This window comes from Pyrgilauda ruficollis, unplaced genomic scaffold (assembly GCF_017590135.1).
Source record: "Pyrgilauda ruficollis isolate IOZ18807 unplaced genomic scaffold, ASM1759013v1 scaffold5, whole genome shotgun sequence".
NCBI classification, from domain to species: Eukaryota; Metazoa; Chordata; class Aves; order Passeriformes; family Passeridae; genus Pyrgilauda; species Pyrgilauda ruficollis.
In genome coordinates this window covers 191383-216144 of record NW_024526599.1, presented here as the reverse complement: position 1 = coordinate 216144, position 24762 = coordinate 191383, and the positions used below count along the sequence as shown (strand labels likewise).

The window sequence follows — 24762 nt, the reverse complement described above, 5'->3', positions numbered from 1 at the left end:
TTGTCTTATATTTTGTGGTGGAGGAACACAAAAATGCTGCCTAAAATCACAGCTCTACATTCAGTGTGCTTTGATTCACTGGAAGACTGCACAGAAGTCATATTTTAAGGAAGCAAAGGAGACTTAATGAATCCTGAATCTACTCTCCCTGGAGAGGGTTATAACCATACTGTTTGCATTTCCATGGAGACTGGAGAGAGATGTCTATAAGGAGCTCTCCAGGGTCTCAGACCATAAAGCCAGAGTGACAGAGAGACTGTCTGACAGTGAGTGAAGCAGAGCTGTGGTGAGGCTAAGTGCCAGGAACCAGAGGTGAATGTGTGATTAGAGCTGAGCTTTCATCATCCTGACCTGGTCAGTGCACGTCTCTCAGCTGCTTTTCCTCTCATTCAGATCTTTGAGTGGCTGTCTTTTCCTTGCAGGTATTTGCATACCAGTTACTGAAAGCATCCTTACTCCTCACATCCCTGCTCTAGAAGGGCCACGCAACAAGAAGAATGGTCATTATGCAAGCAAGGATTTGGGATGGCACAACCTGGGGAGGCCCCGATCCAAGCTGTCACACATAAAGGGTAAGATCACATTTGGACTGGACTGCTCTGTTCCTTCATGTCATGAATCATGTTGTTACTGTTAAGATACAGCAGTGGAAACCAGAAATAGGCAGTAATTTCACAGGGAGTGGATGTCTATTGTGAGAGATCACAGCATGACTCAGAAAGTGATGTAATGTCAACCGACAGCTCCTGTGATTGAAACAGCATCTGCTTTCTTCTCTGTATCAGATGTGGACTGACAATCATGCTATCAGTAGTGCAAGACTGCAGACATCCTCCTCTTGTAACAGCCATGTAATTGAACACTTGTCATTCCACTTACAATCCTGCAGCTGAATTTCTCCTTTCTAAGTCATATGGCAGATCTCCTGAATTACCCCCTTGAACCTTCCTAATTAATATTTTCTCTTGTGTTTACATCCTTCAAATAGCCCCAGGTGGATAATATCACCTCTCCTTTTTCTCAGTTTCATTTGCATAAGTCTGCACTGAATCTGTAGTTTCACATTTTTCCACGAGATAAAGTAATTTGGTTGCTCTTTTTAGGACACGAAGGCGATCCCTGCCTACGGTCGTCAGACTGTATTGAGGGACACTGCTGTGCTCGCCACTTCTGGACCAAAATTTGCAAGCCTGTGTTGCATCAGGGGGAGGTGTGCACCAAACAGCGCAAGAAAGGGTCCCATGGACTGGAGATTTTCCAACGATGTGACTGTGCCAAGGGTTTGTCTTGTAAAGTATGGAAAGATGCGACCTCCTCTTCTAAATCAAGACTTCATGTGTGCCAGAAGATCTGAATGAGGATTGGGAAGATAGTGTAAAGTGACTGTGTCTTTATATGTTTAATGCATTATGGCATGGTGGAAAAAGGGGACTGCAAATGAAAGTGGCTAAAGTAACAGTTAGAGTATGAGTAGAAGTCACACCAAATGCATTTCTTTTTGAGCTGGTGGTAAACACAAGCGTAGCTGGAGTTCACCTACCGCACGGTTCTCCTGTAAATAATTCTCCAGTTTGTGGGAAATGCTAGTATGCAAAAAAGTAGAGTGGAAATGAATGTCACTTACCTTGCTGTGTTGTCCTGTGATGTTTCAGGGGTTTAGTGTTAGGGCTACAGTGGGTCTACAGCATGGTAAGGATTTTTTACAGAAATTATATACATTGTACTCCTATAGGAAGCAGTGCATGCCAGGAAGACTCATCTGTCAACACATTATTGGTCACGTTGCCAATGTGGCCAAATGGAAATAAAGTTACTGTGAATGTCCACGTGCCCTCGTTATTCAGGGCTGACATTCAGCAAGGAAGCACTCCTGCAGGACAAGAGTGCTATGTTTTGCTGGCCCCTAAGTAGAAGGTGAAAACTGGCCATGTCAAAATTTCAAGAGAGCAGCAGTTTACCTAAGAGGAGGAATTTAAACAGGGTTTTGTTTCCTATACATGGGTAAATTGAAATGCTTTATGTAGTTCAATGTCATAGTAAGGCACTTAATTACTTGTATTTTTCTCAGTTTACTGCTAATATGCATTGGGTTGAACAGATGAAGCAAATATGTGTGCATGCTGAATCCAGAATTATATACGGACAGTACCTCATTAGCCCTAAATATATTTTCCTTGCCTAAGCATTCTTGCATTACAGACATTTCCAAAAGAAATAGCAGAGTGTTGAAGTACTTAAAAGGAAGAGCTTTGAAGTTGTTTCTCTGTTGCTGTTATAATACAATATATTCAACACCTCAACATTTGCTGAGGTGTTTTGAGCATAGTGCTGCAAACTCAAACTTTTACGTCCTATGGCACTCTGCAGCAGCATAATGGATTTGTTCTCGAGACAGCAAAGAAAGAGGAGTTGGGTCTTGTGAGCATCTCCTCTCCTGCAGAAGAGGATGTAAGAAGATGGCATGACCACAAATGACTTGTAAACATCATGTGATGTCACAGCATACCAGCCTCCAGCACGTATTTAGCCTGAAACTGATGTCCTGTCACTCTAGAGTGTTCTGCCAGGAATGACAGAAATATATAGACTGTGGGAACAGCTGCCAGCCCTACGTTGTTTGTGTACTGGTTAAAAAAAGGACAGCTTCTCTCCTGTGACTTGTCTCCCAGGTCTTTTCAAACTTTTAAAATTTTACTTATTTTCAAATATTCCTTTGTATAAACTTTGATAAAGAGACTGATATTACTTTAAAGAAGTCTGATTCTATAATTGATCTACTGCTAAGTTGTAATTGCCCATTTATAATTACCCATTTTCATGTTCTATGATACAAAGATAAAAAGATACTTTTCTGTTTATTCAGTTCTGCACAACATGGGTAGGCCAGTATGTAGTTTAACTTTGAAGACCACATTACCATTACCTGACACATTTTTCCACCAGTGGGATGCTTTAAAGCTTTAGCTTAGCTACACTACTTGACTCAGCCTTCCTAATTAGAACACAGACCTCAGCTTCATTGCCCTTATTGTTCATAAGAGTCTAAAGCAGAAGAGTATTTCACACACCTCCTTCCCTACTGGAAATAACCCTTCTTACTCCGGCATTTTCCAACATCACTGAAACAGGAAAAAGGCTCAGAAATTGCAAAATACTAAAAAAGTCCAGGAACCAATTTTAACAAGTTTTATTTACACTGATGCATCACATACTCAGAACAGGAGCTCACATGCTCTCACTGCTCAAGTGCTCACTACATATAAAAGAAAATGAACAGGGGGATTGCAGAAATGGGGTCCCAGCATTTTTTAGCTTGTCTTATTGGCCTACCCGCCATTTTGCTCTTGCAAAACACAGTTATTTGGGATAATTTATTTACAGGAAATGTTTAATGAGATGTATTTTCTTATAGAGATATTTCTTACACAAAGCTTTGTAGCAAAATATATTTGCAGCCTGTTGAATTTAATGTAGAAAAATGTATAATAAGATTAAATATATTAAATTTCTTTTCACATTCCTCCCCAAGTATCTTACCCATATTCTTTTCCTTACCTGATGCTTAAGAAGAATAGTTCTTTACAGAAAGCCATGCAAATCAATTGAAAAAACAATCATTTTTCTTAGCTATGCAAGTAAAAACATCTGATTGTACTTTTTTCTGTGTGTAGGCTGAGTTCTGGTAAAGAACATGAAAGTCATCTTAAAATCCCCATACATCATTTCTACAAAACTGGTTTAAGTGACAACAACCTGTATGCTTCTCTTGGGTTGCTTTAATCCTAAACACTCAAGAATGCATTTTGAAAATAATGCACCTGGTTGTGTCATGTAAAATCAACCAGGTTAATTTGGAAAGGTATCCAGACACATTTCCTGGATAGTGATACATACCAGAGGGACTCATGCTAGATAAAGGTGGTATTCAAATTACATAGCATTTTGTTAGAGGCTACAGCATGAAAATGCACTCCTGCAAAATCTATAGCTAGCAATTCTGAAATGGCAGCTCACAGCATTCAGCTCTAATAACATGAAACAATCCATGTGACACAACTGCAAATACTGTTAATAAAACCAGCCAAGTTCTGATCCCAGGAAAACTCCGGCAGAGCACAATAAATATTGCAAAATAATGCCTGTGGTTATTGAGCAATGGTCTTGATATCCCAGTTAGTTGTTTCTGGTAACCCTTTGCTCCAACAGATGTACATTTAGGGGATGGAATGATCTCCAAGTCGCACGAGTGATTGTATTGCTACTGTCATTGCAATATTTGGTTGGTAGGCCTTTGAAAATTCCAACATTTTAACATCAACATAATAAAGTTGTGAGCATTTTCAGAGCCCAATGACTTCAACAAAGACTGCCAAAGCCTTCAGAGATTTAATCTGGGAACACAAACAATAGGCACAGGCAGTTCCTTGCACACCACAAATGCTGAGCCACATAGCTGAACGGAGTAGCATGCAAGCAGTTTCGAAAGACTGAACTTTGGTTGTTTAGAAGACAGTCAGTCAATGTTTTGTGGAAATATACATCAGTTTGAGAATAAAAGAGCAGCTAAATTTTGGGATAATTGCTCTCACTCACTGTATCACTCATCACGGGAATTAAGAATGAGTTTGGTTCAGTAACCTCTCAGAAATTTGCTGTCATGACACAAGTACACAAGATGTTATTGCTGAACAATTCAAATAATTTTCTGGTTAGCCTAGAATAGCCTCAGCAATGCAACATCTCTTTGGAAATACTTAGTAATTTTCCTAAAAAGAATAGATTTCTACTTTATAACGACGTATATTTGATTTACAGTATAAATGTGGGTGTGTATCTGTTACTATACTATTTGCTTTGTCTCATTTTGTTTGCAACCTATAGTATTTATGATTTTAAACATTTTTAATGAAAACAAAATGATTTATCTGCTTCCATAACAACACTTTCAACAGCATACATCCAGCATCTGCCACCTAAACCAGAATTCACTGAAATTTAAGCCATCTTTTGCATATTCTGACTTTCCAGCTCATTGTCTCAGAAACAGCAAAAAAGCCCTCACCAAACACCCTAAACTATCTTGGGCAGAGGCTGAGAAGAAACATTCCTAAACTATTCCTTCTCTCTCTGCTTTCATTTTAGAGCTCTGCATCATCACCCCCACTAGCAAAAGTAAGTGCTATCAAAGAAATTTGTATTTGTATTGAAAGGGAACCTTCCAGTTCCCTTTCCTTCTAGGAAAGCCTATTAAGAAAGAGGTCCTGAAGGTCAAAACCAGCAGAAACTCATATAACAGAGGCTCTAAGCTCAGGTTTTTAGGAGTTTTGAGATCTATCTTCTAACTTTCAAAAACTTAATTGCTAAGAGAATTACGTAATATCAAGACCACGATTATAAAAAATAAAGAAACCTTGTTCTTCAGATTGTCAGTCACATGTTCTGAAAATTAGTGCCCACAGTGTTGGAGTAAAAACAAACATTTCCTCCTCACCCAGGCAACCTTACCTCTAGTCCCTGACAAAAGGAAAGCAGTTGTTTTGGATTTCTTTTGCTCTGGGCACAGTGTACACAAAGGAATCATTAATTTTGTTTTATAATAAAGTTATGGTTTCTTACCTTGTTTACCAGTCTGATGTATGATATCTCTTTTTTGTTGCATGAGACAGGAGTAAAGAAACAGAGTTAGCTTCAAGTTCTGTGCTCCCTCATTTAAATCCTAGTGTTTCACTGAGATAAAGACTTTCAGCTCAAGTGCCTTATCAGCTAATACAGATTTTCACATGCTCACCACTGCCAAAGAATGCTTACAGTGCAACGCAGACCCTGTACCCATTCTTACCATTTGTTTAGGTTCAACTTTACCTGGCTTCTGTGTGTTACTGAGAAGCCCCAGATGTCTGCTGCAGCCCCCTGCCACTGCTCTGCTGGCTTTTCACAGCCCTCCTTGTGGCAGAAATGTGGGAGGTAAGGGGAAAGCACCAAAAAAGCCAGAGGTGGCAAGGGTGGGAGCCAGCCCAAAGCTTGAAACAGTGGGTACAGGGGGCAGGCTACCTCAAAAAGTGGCTAGATGCTATTGCAAACCCTGTGAACAATAATTAAGAGCAGGGCAAAGGCAAATGCCCTCTCTTTTTTCCTGAGCCATGACCCCACAGTGCTGACCCAAAGAGGGAAAGCGTGTTTTAGTGACTCAGGTCCCTCAAAAGCTGAAGTGTTGAGCCTATTTCCTGGAAGTAGAATACCCCTCACCTTGATCTTCAGTGTGTCCAAATCCCAGTAATTCCAGAGGCTTTGGATTCAGGCGTGTTGTTTGGACAGCATTGCTATAGTTCAGAGCCTGCCCATGCCTAGGGATCCCTCTGAAAGTCTGTGCAGAAGGAAGGAAGAGGAAAAAGCAGGAGACAAATGCCCTTTACAGAGCTCCAGCTGGTCCTGGAGCTGTTATTTTGACCACCACGGAGGGACTGACCTGGATGGATATATGGCATTGGATAGAGCTTGTTGCAAATTTGTCCCTGGGTTTGTTTTTTTGGGGTTTTTTTTTGTTTTCTTTTTTGGTTTTTTGTTTTTTTGTTTTTTTTTTTTTTGGAACTGCTTATTGTTATAGCATGAGTGTCAATTACTTATTTAAAAATGTCTGGTACCAATAAACTCTGTTGTTCTGTCAGCTCCCTGGGTTTGTTTTTTTGGTTTTTTTTTTTTTTTTGAATTGCTTATTGTTATAGCATGAGTGTCAATTACTTATTTAAAAATGTCTGGTACCAATAAACTCTGCTTTTTGCAGTACCAGCTTGCAGCTTGATTTAGAAGTGGTTTGCTGCCTGCCAACTTCCTGAAGCAGAGGAAATAATCTTTTAGGGGAAACTAGGATTTTAATAAGCACAGGGGTGGGTTTTGTTTATTTATTTTTTCTTTCCTTGTTAGGAAAAAAAAAATATTTAGGAAAAAAAAAGAAGAAAACACCATTAACACACAAAGATTTCTTGACACAAATAGTTTTAGGATCTTTGGCAAAGCTTGTACCATAATTCTTCACTGCTGTTATCAAAGCTGGCTGAAGAGTAGTTAACAAATCAGAAATCTATACCAGTGTGATTGTTATGGTATGGTTGTTCCAATTTTCTATTCCTCATAAGCTATTTATTTCTGAGAGTATCTTATTCAGCAATATTCACTCAAACTTGCAAACTTTTTTTTTAAAAATCAAGTATTAAACATTCATTATTCAGCACAATTTTAATTGTGGACTCACAAGTATCATTTCTTTCCTTAGTGAAGGTAATTTTTAATGGAGCCATCAAAGTATATAGATACATTGAAAGTGCTGAATGACACAATGACTTCTGGAAGAAATTTGCCAGGAATTTTGGAATGCAGCACTCTAATGAATCCAATGACCACCCAAAGATTTAGAAAAACCCACCTCAAACTTATTTGGGCAATTTTTCTCAATATCTGAGCAGTTTTGGATATTGCAACAGTGCTTAAAAGAAAATCTTAATGTATGTGTTCTCAAAGGACAGTTAACTCTTCTGCTTCAAGAAACATTTCATTCTTCTGTGAAGTTCAGAAAAGGGTGATAACTGTCCTTGCAATGCAGCACATGGATAGCTGGTAATGCTGTACATTTGGAGACCTATTGGATTAAGTTATAAAGATTTTTAATGACTTGAAAACCAGTGCGGTGCTCTTTATCCTGGAGCTTCCTTCCAACCTGCGTGGAGATCAGTGGTTATGGAGGGAACATTGTGCAGGTCATAGATTAATTTCATTAGATGAATAGAAATAGAGATTTCATTAGAAATTCGTCAGGATGGCTGTAAATAACTCTGGAGCTAGAGGCCTTCCCTCTGCTACCACAGCTTCCAGTGAGAACTCCAAATGTATCAAAATCTATGAATTCATCAGATTAATTTTGATTTCTCTGCATCTCTGGATTTTGCATTTTGCAGAGTCAGATGTGAAAATGGCAAAATACAATTCTCATACTGTTTCCAGGCTGACAACATTTAGAATCTCATGATAATAAGTGCCATTGCAGAACTTGTTTCCATGAGATTTGCAGCTCAAAACATAGATCCAAAATGTTCAGAAGCCTTAAAGCAGAATACAGAATTCCTTATATTTATTCAATAACCAACTCTGAAATGTGAAGATTCCCATGTCAAAAGTTTTTGTATCCTTATGTGATTGCAATTGAATACCATATTGTGCAATGCACAAAGTACATACTCAAAAAGCAGAAAAGATCAAATTAAGACATTTTCTTTCCAAATCTGATGTGAAAACTAAAAGTCACCCATGACAGAGTTCAATTATTCAGCACTCAGCTTGTATTGTACAGGGACTATATTAATGATTCCACTCAAAAAATAGAGAAGTGTCTTAGCACAACTCACCTGAATGTTAGAGTGACACCATGACTGTAATATTATATTCAATATAATATATTAATATATAAATAAACATAAATATTTACAGATACACATATAAAATATGCATGTAATAATTATCTTCCTGCCCCCTCACTACCTGCTGTTGCACTGCTGTATGTCAGCATTTACAGCAACAGGATTTCACCCACGTGAAAATTACTTATTGAAAATATTTGGTTGTAAAGAGGCATAAACCTGTCCATACAAGTTGTGTGTTGACAGTCATTACTATAATTAGTGACAATCTCTCTAATTAGGCAATCAGGAAGACACTCATGTGAAGAAATGTTGCTTTGCATTCATTCATTTTAACAAAAGCTGAAATCACTTACCTGTAACAAGAGTCAACTTCCCTGGTGTTGCCTTTCCCATCTGATTAATTTTTATATGACCAAACATATTTAATGAGCTTCTCAGCTGTGTTATCAGAGCAATTTTACATTCCTAAAAACAACACAGGAAATTAGTGTCAATTTATGAACTCAAATCTAGTTTTATTTTTGATTACACATTCACATACCTGCATTTTTTAAAAAAGATAAACTGTTCTAATTTTCAGACGGTTTCAGGTTTATTCCACCTCTAACCCAGTTTCAGAATTTAAATCAAAGTAATTGCATGGAATGTAGAAGTAAGCAGAAATGAATGATCACTTCTAACTTCTACTGAGCACTAAAAAAATCAAGTAGACAAACTGTCAGGGAAATGTGGGATAAAGCCTGCAACAGCTTGAAAGAAATGCGAGAATTCAGGCTTATTTCAGTACATCCTGAGTATTTCCTTAAATACATCTCTGATATGCAAACACTTAGAGTATAGAGAGACTGATTTAGCAATGATTCCCTCACTTCAGTGATCGGGAGTAACAACATTACAGCAACATAAAATAGTTGCAGGAAAATATTCATGGAGGGCAATAAGGAGATTTGGTTCAAGGGTTGAGGGTTTATTGACTTTTTAGAAAGAAAATCACTGTGAAGGGGATGATGAAGTGCTATCAAGTCATGAGAGGTTGAAAGAAGGTAGCCTGAAGCAATAATTTAAAAAATATTCATGTTAGAAAGAAGCAGTAGGTCATCATAATACTCATGTGCATAATGAGATACTTTATTTTACCTACTTAGCCCATTTAAACAGTCAAGAATACTGTCCTAAGCACAGCTCACACATGATATCAAATAATATTTCCCTCAAACACTTCACTTTGAAATCACTAAGATAGAAGGTGGCTTGTCTCATGCTTAAATACATCTGTTTTATCCCCATTTGACTTAAATTGGATTTTTTTTTTTTCTGTCTGGATGAAGAGGATGCATCTAGCCACTCACATTTCAATTCATCTAGGGAAACTGGTGAGACTGTTTGAAACATGCACAGAAACTGCTAAAGTGATCAGCAGCTCAAATCAGCTTCATTGACACTAAAATTAATAACTGTGGAGACACCCAAATACTGTAGTGCAAAGCTCATCAGAATTAGAACTTGTGACAAAATCTACGGAAAATATATATTTTTTTTTACTCTTACTGCTTCCATTTTAGGCTAGAAAGCAGGGTTTTTATCAGTGGTTTTTATTTTTGGATGGCTCTAGATAAAAATTCCTTTTAAGTACTCCATCCAGCTCTGGGGCCTCAACATAAGACACACATGGATCTGTTGGAGTGAGTCCAGTGGGGGCTGTGAAGATGCTCAGAGGGCTGGAGCACCTCTCCTCTGCAGACAGGGTGAGAGAGTTGAAACTGGTCAGCCTGGAGAAGAGAAGGCTCTGGGGAGACCTTACAGCACCTTCCAGTGCCTGGAGGGGGCTACAGGAAAGCTGGAGAGGGACTTTTTACAGGGACAGGTAGTGATAGGATAAGGGAGAATGGCTTTAAACTGACAAAAGGCAGGTTTGGTTTAGATATTAGGAAAAAAGCTCCTCTTATGAGGGTGGTGAAGCACTGCAATGGGTTGCCCAGGAAAGTTGTGGATGCCCCATCCCTGGAGGTGCTCAAGACCAGGTTGGATGGGGCTTTGAGCAGCCAGGATTCATGGAAGTGTCCTTGCCTGTGGCAGGGGAGTTGGAGCTAGATGATCTTTAAAGTCCTTTCCAAGCCAAACAATTTTTTAATTTTATCCTTGACCAAGTGTTCAATATTGGTGTTGCATCTTTTTTTGCAACAAACAAACAAACAAACAACCCATTACAACACTGACATTTAGAACATTTCCTTACATGATGGGGATAGGAACAAGAAATGTATATTCCATGCCTCCCTAAGTCACAGGAATGGTTTCCAGTTCTTAGCAGGGAAATATTAGCAATGTGAAATTAATTGCAACTTCCCTTCTGTTTGATATAAGGATTGGAAAATACATTTTCTCTAGAAAAAGTAGTTTGGATTATCCCTGGGAACTTTAGTGAAAAAGTTTAGTAGAAGACTTTTGTACAATGTATTAACAATAAAAATAACAACAACAACAACATAATAATAATAATAGTATAAATGATAAATTTCTAGTTTGCTAGAAGATTTTACTACATTTTTAAATATGTTATTTTTAAAGCTTAAAAATGTACAGGACTTAATAAAGGATTTCACCAAAGAGAAGACCTGGCACAGGATTCCTTTCAGCAAATTTTAACTGTCTGAAGGTTAAGTGTCATGACAAGATTATAAAGACAAGAGACAGAGAAAAAATAATTCACCTGCCCCGTGTCAGAGCCTGCTTCTGTAGAAGTCTGCCTGGTCCTTGGTGCTTGCCTTTGTTTCTTCAGTGAGTAGAGGGAGAGCTTCAACACTGAGTTCATAGCACACCTACAGCTTTCAGATGAGTAAGGAACAGAGAATATGAATTGTACCCTTTGTGCATAGGAGGGAAAGGTTTAAGCAGCGTATGCACAGCTTCCTTTAACCTTCCCATATCTCACACTAGCATGGTGCAGTTTTTTGCACCCACTTAATGAATATTTTATAAACTGCCTCTCATTTCATCTGCTTCTTGATCTGTTCTTCAAACTCTAACAGAGGCCAGTGCTGCCTTGATCCTTGAGGGACATCTATCAAGCCCTCCTGAGCATCCTTCCCTCCTGGCTCTGCCTGATGATGCCCCCCTCAGTAACTAATCATTAAATTTTCAGCCAGTGTTTTGGCACTCATTAACCCTTTGTTTATGGAAGACACTCCTTGTAGACTCCAGGACATCCACAGGCATCTTTGACATCAGCTGAACCATGCCCTGTTTTGTTTTTACTTATTCTCCCACCAGACTGCAGCCACCTCTCTGAAGTCTAAATCTTTTGGTGCTGGGGATGAACTTTTCTTCTGTATTTGTACAGCACTTAGCACAAGACCATACAAACTCACAGACAAAGGTCTATCACCATCCCTATTTTTACTACTATATATATATGTATATTTACTATAAATTTCAGATGGGATTATTCTGTTAACAATTCCTAGAGCCAAATGAATACTCAGCATTGTTCTGCCTCACGCTACAACAGTTTTCAAGTTGTTTCATGACCCCGCCATGTTCAGAGACCTTCAACTAGGAAGTATGCCCGTTGTCAGTAAGCTGAAAAAGAATTAGGAGTTTTCAAACCAAAAAAGGCAAGAAAAGTATTGTTAAAGGAAAAAAAAAAGAAAAAGAAAAAGAAAGGAAAACCTCATACTCTGCATAAATGTGATCCTAATACAGGCCCTGGCAAGCTGTTCCACCTTTTCAGTGAGAATGTGAATCAAGCTGTGGGTCTCCTGGAAGGCATGCTGCAAACACAAACAAGCTGATGGCAGTTCCTCAGTGTCTTCTCTGAAGGAGAGAGGTAGAAGTGCTGGTTCTGCATCTGAACATTTCCGTCTACAACAAAAACACTTTAAAGTATCTTACCATCACATTTGATATCATGCTAACTGCAGAAACTCTTACTATCTGCTGTTCCCATCCCATGAAAAACATGACTTCACTATACTGGGATTACAAACTTCTCCTCAAGCAATGTGGTAATTTAAATTCCATTTCCCATATGGACAAGGCAAACAGGCTGTAGATGGACCTTCCAGCTATTCTTTCTTTTTAATAACTGATGCATGATGGTCATATGCTAAACTCATTTGTCAATCTTATTTTTTATCTATTGCCTGGAAAATACAGCAACTTACCCCCGGACGGATGGAAGGGAGACTTCAGGGCTGTGAATGAAAAACAGCCTGCTTGGAGAAGCGAGGGCAGGTGGTGGCTTTGGCCAGCTGAGCAGGTGGAGGAGCTGATTGTGAGCAGGAAGGGTCCAGACAGACCCACTAATTAGGAGGGTGATAGGAACAGGGCACTTTGTGTAGCCAGCTTCAAACCCCATAACCTACCACCTGAAGCACCCTGGTCAAAGCCCGGCTGTGCCCGAGGAGCTCCACCTTGTCCTGAGGATGTGCTGGTGAAGGCTCCGCACAGCCAGTGGCCGCTGGTCTTGGAGCTATTCCCAGAGACGTTGAGTTCTCAGCTCTGGTCCAACTGGCAGTCTCAGCCTTGCTCTAACGAGACCCAAGGTGGAAATAAGCTGGAGAGGTGCATTCCTGCTTTCCTCCTGACAAGTGCCTCCCAAGGGAGCTGCTTGCGCGCTGCTGTGGCCACGAGAGCTGAGCCATCAGCTCACGCCACCCTGGGATGAGAAAAGTGACACAACCCGGCCATCACACAACACGTGGGGAGAGGTCTCCTCAGGAAAGGAAGAAGCCATGTGCACCTGTGGTTTTATTAGGGAAAAAGAAAAGCCTTAAGGACCACATTTCTATATAATTTTTTTTTTTAAAAATTCAACCTCTTTTAAATGTTTTCAAACACTGACATCATGTTCCTAACAAAAATAGTGTAGTTCTACTTGTATCAGTTTTGTCCCTCAGAGACCTTTTTGTTGTATTTCAAACACATCTGAGCTAGGAAAACCAAGGACAAATTTTAAAAGTCTGTATTTGGAGACACAAATTGGGAAACAGAATTTTGTAAATGGATTTGACTGGTGAAAGGAAAGACAGCCACTTTAACACAATGCATAAAAATGGTTTTGGAATATACTAGACAATAAATAGAGTGAAGAAAGATATTTACACTACTTAGCTGTTACAAAGCAAGGCATGTTCTTAGCCAGAGTTTAAAAACACATATCCAACAACTTAATTTATGTGTCTTTAGCTTAACAAAAAAGGCTTAAGCTTTTAAAAAATAAATTACTTTACTCTTATATAAAAAATTCAAGGGTTAGATTTTTACTGTGTTTTTTCCTGTATATGTCTTTGAATGAGATCACATTTAAAATGGTTATAATGATTTAATTAAATTTACAGCTACTGTGTTTTTTCCTGTATATGTAGTAAGTTGAAGTAATCTTGTCTTTGAATGAGATCACATTTAAAATGGTTATAATGATTTAATTAAATTTACAGTCCTAAGAAAACAAACTTTCCAGAACTTCTTTCTACAAGGTAAGTGTTCTACAGAGACAAAACAATAAGTTCTAAGACACCAGTCCTGAGATGGGGGGCATTTTTAATTTGTCTAAGATATCTGAAGATGTGGAATTAAGTGAGACTTTCAGAAACATTTACCTTTTAGTAATTCTCCTGCCTTTTAAGTTGAATTCTTCAAAAATTTACATTAAATATTTTTTTTCTTATGGCAGCTGTAATTGTCACACTGCTGTTGCAACCCTTGTACCTGTCGTATCACTAGCAGACATATCTTCAGAATTGCAACTTGAATTTAAATCCTACTGATAAACTTCTTACAACCTGTGTATCAAAAGAGTCCATTTACTCTTGTAAAATTTATAAACCCTGCATATCCTGCCACACTTCTTACCCAAGTGCAAGATACACTCTGCATGCTTAAAAGCCTGGCTCCTGTTGGGAGAGCAGCTTCTCAGGGGCTCGGTCTGGAGGAAAGGAGAGAGGGCAGTCCTGGTGCCCATTCCCCACCTGCAGCACACCGTGCCAAGGGCTGGGACACCCTCTGTCAGTGTGTTCCCCTCAGACAGGATTTCCTCTGACTCAAGCCGCAGAAGCTTTGCAAAAGGAACTTCACGGAGTCAACAGCCAGGCACGACACCAGCAGAGAAGATGTAGAAAAAGCAAAAGCAGGAACTGAAAATATTCTCTCTATTCAGACTGGGCTTAAGCCATTCTTGATGCTTGATCCAAGCTTGTTCCAATCTCACCTCAGTCCTTCCACCTCTGCAGTGCTCCACAGCCCTTATCATCTTCTCTTTCCCTATTGTTTACTACAAGTTTCCCCTATTCCTTGTCTTTCTAATCCCTAAACAATATTCTTCTGCCAAAAAGGGAGAATTAACATCCCATTTATCATCACAACATGAATAGCTCTGTATTACCACTCTCCCTCTTTTGTCTATTCCTATACTACTCTCCAAGGCAGGAAGATTACCTCTTACCCTACACTTTGTATCGTGTCCAGCAAAATATGACTGGTTTTGGTCAGTCCCTCGTAAATAACACAAATCAGTAAAACCTCTGCAAGAAGAAAAGCAAAGAAACTTCCTCACCAGGATTTTTGATGGTGATGTTTTCTCAAACTATATTCTGACAGAAAGTACCATGGTCTCACTAAGTAGAAAATTATATTTTTAGTCATTTGACTTACATGGGTGAGTTGTTTATACTCACAGCACAGGCTATAATTCTTTGCTCATGGCCTAAAAAAATGCTTCAATTTATGACTTTTACCACCTTTTCTCTTTGAATTTCTCTTCACTACTCAGATAGTACAGCTACAATACTTTGTTTCTTGAAAACCTAAAAATTAAAACTACTCGACTTCCATTTGTGCCAAGCTCCTGCATGTCATTTTTCTCTGACATTTTAAAACAGAATAATTACACCAAGACCCAGATAATCTATGAAACATAATGAGAAATCAGACAGTATGAGAAGAGCGCAGCATTCTGGAAACCTGTGAAACTTGTTCCAAAGAAGCTATAAAAACAAGCTGCCAGCAGTGCTTGCCAGGTTTCCCAATGTTCTTACCCATTGTCTTTCCCAACAGGCACTTGAGGTTCTTCAGAGGTTCCATTTGCCCCGACCCCCGCTGCTGTGCAGGGTCCTGCGCGGCGGGGACTGACACAGCCCTGCGGGCACATCCCACTGCAGATCCACGGCTCAGCCGCTGTGCCTTCCCTAAGCCAGGACTGGAACCTGCAGCACAGACCATCTGGCTCCTCAGCCTGCTGCCTTCGTGGCTTGCCCTTCCCTGAGCCGTCTCTCTCACCCTCCTATGGACACTGTCCCTTTGTTATTACCTGCAATAGCCACAAGCCCTGTGGGTTTTATGCTCCTGGCCAGGCTTCAAGTTCCAGCGCTTCCCTTGCTTCTCACCCTCTGCACACTAATCAGGGTTTCCCTAGTGGGGTCTGGGATGTAGATGCCTGTTTAACTTCTGTCCTCAGCATTTCAAAACCATTAGTCAGGGCCTGGACTGTGGCCATCAGAATACAAGTACTGTAAGGTAAACAGTAACTCCCATATATTCCTCACCCCCTGCATCTGGAAGACAAATAATGAGTCCCACAGTGTATTGTTTATTCTCATCCCATATTAATTTTAGTTATAATGGTCAGCCAATAGCCTTTTCCTGGACATTAAGTGGAGCATGGCAAGGTACCACAAAGCATGGAGATGGGTACCCTGAGATGGGAGGATGGCCAACTCGTGCCTTTACACACTTCACCATATTCTGAACTTTATCTCCAATTAGCAATCCTGGTCATTGTCACTCTAACGAATTACCTGTGACAGCCTGTATTACCTGCAAAACAAATGCTTGATCCAGAGCAACCTGTGGTCAGAGCAAGCTTCTCTGAGTTAAGCCCCGTGAAATCCCTGGGTGGCCATGCCTCTACCTGCATTGCTATAAATAACATCCAGCCCAACTGTTAAACTCATCTGCAAGCACCGAGCCTTCAGCTCATCACTGTTAATTCGTCCAGGCTCCCCTCTTCTTCATTTTGGGTAATGTCAGGTTGCTTCTCCCTTGGGTGAGATAACACTGCACTTACTAATTCCCAGCTTGTGGGGAGGACAGAAGACAATGGGAGCTTGTAGAAGACAGAGACAGTCAGAGAAAACTTGAAGACAATCTGCAGTTCCCCTGTCAGTCTCAGGCTTGAGACTATTGGGGTCTATTGGTTTGCTTAAATTTTCTTTTGGCAACAGCCCTTTCCTAAAATGTCCTTCATCTCTCTGATCATTTACCAAATCACTTCACTGCTATATCTGCAAGTTGCAATGCTTTTCTTCATTCTAACTTGTCCCTTTGATTACCAGTATCAACTGTTATTGAAGATCAGCTTCTAAAATGTGCTTACATTTATATTACATAACTTGCATAAAATATACTATAGTTTAACAAACTATGTTAAAATACAGACTGGTCAAATTACATAAATCCTAATAAATATCCAAACCAAAGATTTAGGGTCTCTTGTACTCACATCTGTTCACCTAACAGACCCACCCCCTGTCTATCATAATAATAAGTCCTGGTCCTCAACAAGTGCCAGTGAGACTTATGTGCATGCAAATTGATTTGTTTCCATCAATGCAATACCTAATCAAATTCTGGTACACATTAATGGTGGTCTTCATCATAAAAAAACCCAAAAACAAAACAGTGAACATGTGAAAATGGAAACAGATGTTTTCCTAACTACCATAATCAAGAAGACCAATTTACAGAGTAGAAATAGTTATTTGCATGGTCAACAATTATGTAACAGATCATGCATCTTCTGCTACATTTTTTTTCTTCTATCTAATTTTTTTGCCTTAGGATAAAGGATAAGGCTGTTACCCATATATGCTGGGGAAAGACCAGTGAAGGAATTGCACAAAAGCATAATTTTTTTCAGTTTTATGCTTATGTTGTTTTCAATATTGCAATCTTCATCATTTACTGGTAAAGAAAAAACAAAGAATAATGTTATAAAGGATGAAATACTATTTTCGACACAATCTATTGCTATTAAAGAGGTTATAAATCATAAAAGCGCCGGATCTTGATTTGTGCCCATACTACATGCAAAAAAAATGGCTTTGAATTTTGAATGGCAATGGAAATCAATCCCTTCTTGGAATAATATTTTTTATAGACTGTGTGTTCGTTTGAATCATGATTTGATGGTATCAAATTTTTATGGAAAATCAAAGAAACAAGAATTAAAAGGAACAATGAAATGTAACTGGATCTAATATTTCGACAAGAGGCAAGATAAAGACTTGTGCCTGAAGACTCCATGGTCTAAACTACTGTCACATCTCACTCACTAGATAAAACATGCAATCTCTCCCTGTTCCCGAAGAAGTAGGGACATTAAGACCACAGACAAAAGCAGTTTTACTAGGAGAGGTCTGCACAGAGAAAAGTTGTTCCAAAGAGAGGCTTGAATGACACAAAGAGAGGTCCTTGGTGCTTGACAGATGGAGAGTGGGACGGCATCATAAAGATGTTAAGCTATGACAGAGAGAACATAATAAAATCAGAAGGAAGTTACTGGCAGTCAGCAGGGAAGAGCGAGTAAGTGCTCTCTGGGGATGTGCACCCCAAGCCCCTAGAAGTTAACAGGAGATTAAATTCATCTTTGTGTAACTGGGATATAGACTGAAGCCAAATAATTTTGCCCTTAGCTTCAACACTGTCAGGATTTCCACTTACTTCAATGCATCATCAGCATAAGAATACATTTAGCCTTGGTGCTAAACTGCAGTCCACACGAGGAAATGTCATCCAGAATCAAACTTGATACTGAGCTACGCTGATTTATGACATGTGTAGATCCAAAATTTTCAGGAAGAAACCTTCAGCTCAGAAATAATACAGGAACATGTAATTCCTGTAAAGCATCTAAATCAAGCACTTACACGAGGAAGCTGGGGTCCTGACAGCCCTGGGGGGAGGCTAAGTCCTTAATTCAGGTGGTCTGAATCATCACCTGGCAGGTCCCCTCCACTCTGCAGGAAGCACCAGCTCTGAGGCTTGGCAGCCCCTCTGCCGCTTCCTCGGAATGCCCTCTGTCCAGGTAAAGAGGTAGCAGAGCATTGCACAGATCCTCAGCTTTTACTGAATGCTTTGCTTTGCCCCTGAAGATTATGTTCTCACTCTCCCACAATAAAGTTTAAGCATATTAATGAAGAAACTGCATAGGTTAATATGAACAAGGCTGCAGTCCCCTCTCAGTTACGCAGTTGGAGTGTTACATAGTTTGTGCATGGAGCACAGAACGGCTCTGGCACAAGCATTTCACTGGATTTGCCTCCCTGAGGAGCAGATTCACTCTCTCTCTCTACTCCCCACAAACGGATGTAGTAATGAAATAAGCTATCCCAGGCCAGAAAATGCAGATGTGCTGCTCTGCGTGCTATTGACACCCAACGCCGCGTCCAGCGAGAGTGAAGCCAGAAATGTCCACCACACCCAAACCGTCTCTGAAGAATCAGACACGTATGCCCTTCCTCCACCAGATAAAAAAAAAACCCTAAGAATTATAGGTTTTATTAACTGCTTTCTCCATTTTTTTCCTTCTTGTCTGTCAGCCCATTTATCTGAGTGAAGGCCCCTCTGAACACTGTTTCTTACAAAAAATATCTTCTCAGAGATACTTTACATGTTTTCAAGAATTGCACTTCTGCTGCTGCATGGTCCACCTTCTGTTTCACACACTGCTCATCTTAGAATACAGCAAAAAGCAATAATGATTGTGGGGAAGGGAATGCTAGAAGAATGATAGGAGAAGAAGTGAGTTTCAAAAAGTAAAACAAACAATTTCTGGAAGTACAAGTCCTGCCACTCCTCTTCGCTCCTTCTCCCTCCCTACCTGCTTCTATCTCATGCACAAACACTGTACTTTGGATAAGTTACAAAGTTTTGCACAGAATGAAGAGCAGTTATTCTTACTGACAGTACTATATGAAGCCAGTAACTAGGAGTAACTGGGGCCAGGTCCTTTGGGAAAAAGGTCAGCAGAATTCCAAGGTATTTTTTCTGTCAGCACTAAGCAATCCGCAGGGAGTCAAAATTTATCATTATACCGGACTCATGCTTGAGCCTATCAACCTTTTCTTCCAGGAACTTTGGTCCATATATAAATATAGACTAAATATATTCTTACATGATGAAATGCTTGGCTTTTGTTTTTGCCACAGGCATTCAAATATAGTTATAAAACAATGAACACAAGGAAGGATATATGGACAAATCAGAAAGAGTGCTTAAGACATAAATCTATGGTCTAAGGGAAAAATGTTTTTCCTTAACCATGTGTAACAGATTATGAACCTGATTTTACTGAGAAATTGTATTTACTCATTTGAAATTTGCATGCAGTATTATAAAATTAATCTAAGTTTCTTTGTAAAACAAATACAATTTTTCAATCATGATTATGTGAAAACAGATTTTATGGAGACACATGAAAAAAAAATCAAAACTCTGTGTAGAACTGCACGTGGTCAAAAACCTACAAAATGCATAGAGGGCTTCATTGCTAATAAAATAATGTGGCAATTATTATGAAGCCTGTGCTTCACTTCCCTCAGAAGAGCAGAAGAAAAGGCAAACCTGAAATTTTGCAGAAACACCCAGAAAACCACCTCAATAATGCTGTGCTGGGTTAGAGTTAATTTTCTTCCCAGTGGCTGGTGTGGGGCTGTGCTTTCGATTTGTGCTGAACACAGAGTCGATAACAAAAAGGTGTTTTTGTCATTGTTGAGCAGACGAAAGAGCCAAGGCCTTTTTGTACTGCCACGCTGGCAAGGGGACTGGAAGGAGACACAGCCGGTGACCCACACTGACCAAAGGGATATTCCAGACCACATGATGTCATGCTCAGTGTGTAATGTGGGAGGAAGAAATAGAAAGGAAGGGGCGTTTGGAATGATGGTGTTTGTCTTCCCAAGTAACCACGGGATGGGGCCCTGCTCTCCAGGAGATGGCTGAACACCTGCCTGCCCCTGGGAAGCACTGAATTCATTCCTTATTTTCCTTTGCTTGTGCACGCACCTTGTGCTTTCCCTATTAAACTGCCTTTATCTGAACCCATGAGGTTTTGACCTTTTACTCTTGCAGTTCTGTCCCTGATCTCACTGGTGGAGGAGTGGGAGAGTGGCTGTGTGGGGCTTGGCTGCTGGCTGGGGTTAAATCACGACAAATCCATACATTCCCATGACATAAGGTAACCAGTTCCCCTGTGTACAACTTCCCCTCAAATTCACTCCATAATTCTTTTTTCCCCAAAAATGATAAAAACTTCAGCCTAGAGAAGAGGAGACTGAGAGGAGACCTTATTTTGGTTTTTAATGTCTTCACAAAGGGAGACAGGGACTGATACCTTCACTCTTGAGACCAGTGACAGAACCTGAGGAAATGGCATGAAGCAGAGTCCCAAGAGGTTTAGGTTGGACACCAGGAAACGGTTCTTCATCCAGAGGGTGGTTGGCCACTGGAACAGGCTCTGCAGGGAAGTGGTCACAGCACCAAGCCTGTCTGAGTTCAGGAAGTTTGGACAATGCTCTCAGGCACAGGGGGTGACTCTTGAGGTGTCCTGCGCAGGGGCAGGAGTTGGACTCGATGATCCTGATGGTCCCCTTCCAACTCAGCTTATTCTGTGATTCTGTGACAGAGTAGCTAGAAATATGGAAACTCAAGGATAGCTAATACATCCTCTTCCATTTTAAAACCAAATCAAGAGGCACAAACTTTCTCAGGTCCTCAAGCACTTGCTCTAAGCCACGGGCCAGTCATATGCTTCTAGTTCGGCATCAGTCCAGCAAAGCACTTACACAAAGCACTTAACTTTGAGCACATGAGCAGTCCCATGGATTTCAGTGGGAGTTCTCACAAGTTTGATGTTAAGTGAGGGCAAAAGTGACTTACCTGGACCAGTGCCATAAACTGGAAAGCCCATACTGCTGAGACTGAACATTTTAATGCATGAAGTGTCTGTCCTATTTTGTGGGAATGGATACTTAAAGATAATGCTAATAATCACAAGAACCTCTGTTATTTCAGGTACAGGAGGGAATGGAAGATTTTTTTGGACAGAAAAGAAAACAAACATCCATCCAAACTGGTACAACCACCACTGTCAGGTGTTGCGTCTGTGTTTCCTAGGACGACGAAAAAAATATTATTGTGTTTCCATGGCAACACAAATGTATATGCCATGATGCAAAATACATTCACAGTATGCAAAGGAAAAAAAAGTGTCTTATATATACAGTAACATAACAGATGAAAGATCCCTATCCAGCTCAAGGACAGTTTTTCCTCCCAGTTACCCACATAAAATAAAATCAATCTGGCATTTACATTTTTCTGTTTCTATGCTGTTTCTATGCACTGACGCAGATCTACTGTGCATCCATTAAGCAATCCACATTTTTTTGGGTTTTGAGCCCAATAGGTGCTTTACTTTATATGGTTATTGAAGGGCATCAGCCAGGAACTGTCTTTTCCCTCTGTTTTCAGATGTAGATTGGAAATGTTTTTCTGACCCATTCATTATTTTTAATTTGATAAGTGTAGAACACTATAGAATGGACAAATAAATAGCACCATGGGCAAAAAATGAAGCTTGAAACTGTAGGCGCAGTGAGGGTCTTGTCTGTCAGAGTCAGCCCTAGAGGATTCAGCCCTGCTCAGGTACAGAGCAGCACTGTGATTCACACAGCAGCAGCCAGCAGGGTGCGAGGGGTGCAGCACACGCCAGGTTTTCCAAGAATCAACCCCGTGGTGCGAAATAGAATCAGACCCAGGTTGGATTTGTTGGTTTCATTAGAACAGCCTTACAGGGAAGATTTACCTGCACAAAGGCTATGCCATGCATATGCAATAACTCCTAAACAAATCACGTACACAAAGGTTGCTGTTCATATCCCATGTACATTTTTCTGCTGGATGACTCTGGCATACATAGAAAATATTTATCCATCACCTATGAAAAACCACAACCAAAACTGTCATTCAATCCTTAGCAGAGGTGCCAGTAACTGAAAGGTATGGAGATGAAAGGAGTGATTTTCCCTACAAAACCATCTTTCTGATGGTGCATGCTGACACACTGTTGCTCTAAAATCTGTGAAGAAAAGGAGAAATTGTTTTCATTACTACCAGACTACCCCCAGTTGAACCTGTGCACCTACAGGATCTTATCAACTGTGAATGGGATATAACTGAACCAAATTTATTTCTGCTTTCAAAAAGTCATAGCCAACATCTTCTAGGAGTCAGTTCCTCCTAGCTCTGTTCCTGATTTTACTATGAAATGTCAGCCTCAGGTTACAGCAAAACTGAAACAGAACTGTGGGACAACTCAGGAAAGGTTGGCTGGCTGAACTATTTGTGAAATATAATTATTTCATTTTTGATGAGAAAAGAGTGATCAGGGTCACAGATACAAGTATTTACAAGTGCAAACTATTATCCTAAGAACTCTAGGATTTAGCTAGGGAAAAATACATTTACTGGAATGAACACTGACAAGTAAAATATTTAATCCCTAAAGTTTTATTTCCCCCTAACATAAAATAATATTACTTTGAATGGTCCATAAATAACGTTAATGGAGAGATTTTGAATGGTAAATCTCTAATGATATACGAGAGAGGACTTAAATAGGTTTAACTGGGCTCTTTCTCAAACTTGGCAACTGCGTTACAAATGGTTTTAGGGTTTTTTAAGCAGCATTATAATCTGTTATCTTTTTGGATCTAGTCCTAAAAAAGCTTTTTGTTCTAAATTTGCAAACACCACCAGTGCAGAAGCAACTAGAGAAAAAGCATTTGTAGTGTCCCTACCAAGTTCAGAGAAAACACCACTTCAGTGCTCTGCGGCGTGATGGGAGCTCTCTGCAGATGCCAATGGGTGGTTGTGCAAAGCCTCAGCTGGGCTTCAACACGTGGAGTACGTAAAGGGAATCTTTGTAGCAAACTTCTGCCAACAGAGCTGCTACCTGAGTCCACATCTAGAAGCCCAAATGGGTTAAATTCTTCTTTTTAAAAATTATTGTTCCGATACAGTGTTACTCGAAAATAGTCTGAGATAGCCAAGGGTTATTGATCATATTTTTGTAAGTTAAATAAGAGAAAGAGAAAGATGGAGAAGAGTTCATCCAAATTAGCATAGGAATGCTTTCCTTCCCACCCTCTGCTGAGCCCCTTCTAGTCCTCAACTCTGCGCCTCAAGCAAAACTAGTAACACTGGGACATAAACCACAGGTCAGAATTTAAGGTCATGTGAATTGACAATATTCCCCCCACACGATAATTTTAAGCAAAATAAAAATTCCATCAATAGTGAGTCATCAACAGAGGTTCAGTCTAAGATCAGAAACAGGACTAAAACTGCGGCTGGAGTAGGAAACAGCCCAAAGCACTGTCTTAGAAAGCGTGCAATGGATTTGTGTGGAAAAGACGCTCGCAGCAAAATTGTGCATAAATCTATAACCATCTCTGGTTCACATGCTGAACAATTTTGAATGTGATAAAATAACAGTTAAATTTACTGAACTGATGATATATGTATGCCACAGCTTACCCCTCTGAAAATATAAAACTGTACCTAATATGATTTAGAGAAACAATTCCGAAACAGCATCTTGCATATAAATAACAAATCGAAATCCCTCTAACTAGCAAGCTTTTAAGCAAATAGAAGAAGAGAATTGTTCGAGAGTATAATTACAGAGGGAAGTTTGTTTTTTATTTTTGTTTTGATATTTATTTTGATTTTGGTTATGTGTCACAAAAAAAAAAAAAAGAAAATTATTTAAATTTGTATTTAGAAGGCATTGCCTTAGTCAAAATGCCATACAGAGGATTTTACTAAGCCAAAATTAAGATATCTTAATTCCATCATTACAAAGAAATACTATTTAAAAATACAATAAGATTTCCACTCTCCTGTAAAATTTCTGAGCTACCTAGATGTTATGTTTTACAGATATTTCTACACTGTGAATACAAAATAAGAAAAAATATCCACAGTCAGAAATTCCACCTCTCCTCCTTCTTATAGCATGCACTTCCAGAGTAACTTTCTTCATCTTTATCGGCTTTTGTATCTGAAAACTTTTTCCAAAAGGCTTCCACAGTATGACTCCCTAAATTGTGCATTAATCTCCTACAGATCACATTTTCTGTGAGATATTGAAATAAAACCATTTTTGACTACTTATTGTCAACTGAAGTCCATGGTTTTAGTGGTAATGAGGACGAATATTACGTTAAGCAAAACTTATGCCTTTCAAAACTCAAGGAAAGAGGTATATATTCAGAATTTAAGTTGCACATTT

At 39.5% G+C, this 24762-nt stretch overlaps 1 protein-coding gene and 1 long non-coding RNA gene across 2 annotated transcripts in view; one reads left to right on the top strand and one right to left on the bottom strand.

Annotated features, from left to right (window-relative positions):
• Window positions 1-5565, top strand: part of DKK2 (dickkopf WNT signaling pathway inhibitor 2) — a 40654-nt gene extending 35089 nt beyond the window's left edge. Inside the window, exons 3-4 of the mRNA XM_041480142.1 lie at window positions 423-572; window positions 1104-5565. Of these exons, the coding sequence (XP_041336076.1) occupies window positions 423-572; window positions 1104-1354 (401 nt within the window). The 3' untranslated portion in view covers window positions 1355-5565. The remainder of the gene's footprint in view (window positions 1-422; window positions 573-1103) is intronic.
• A 1108-nt stretch (window positions 5566-6673) lies between these two features.
• LOC121360288 lies at window positions 6674-11253 on the bottom strand. The gene is made up of 3 exons (XR_005956181.1): window positions 11122-11253; window positions 8765-8876; window positions 6674-7711 (listed from the first exon to the last, which is right to left on the bottom strand). It is a non-coding gene; the product is annotated as an uncharacterized LOC121360288 (long non-coding RNA).
• Between the last annotated feature and the right edge of the window lie 13509 nt (window positions 11254-24762).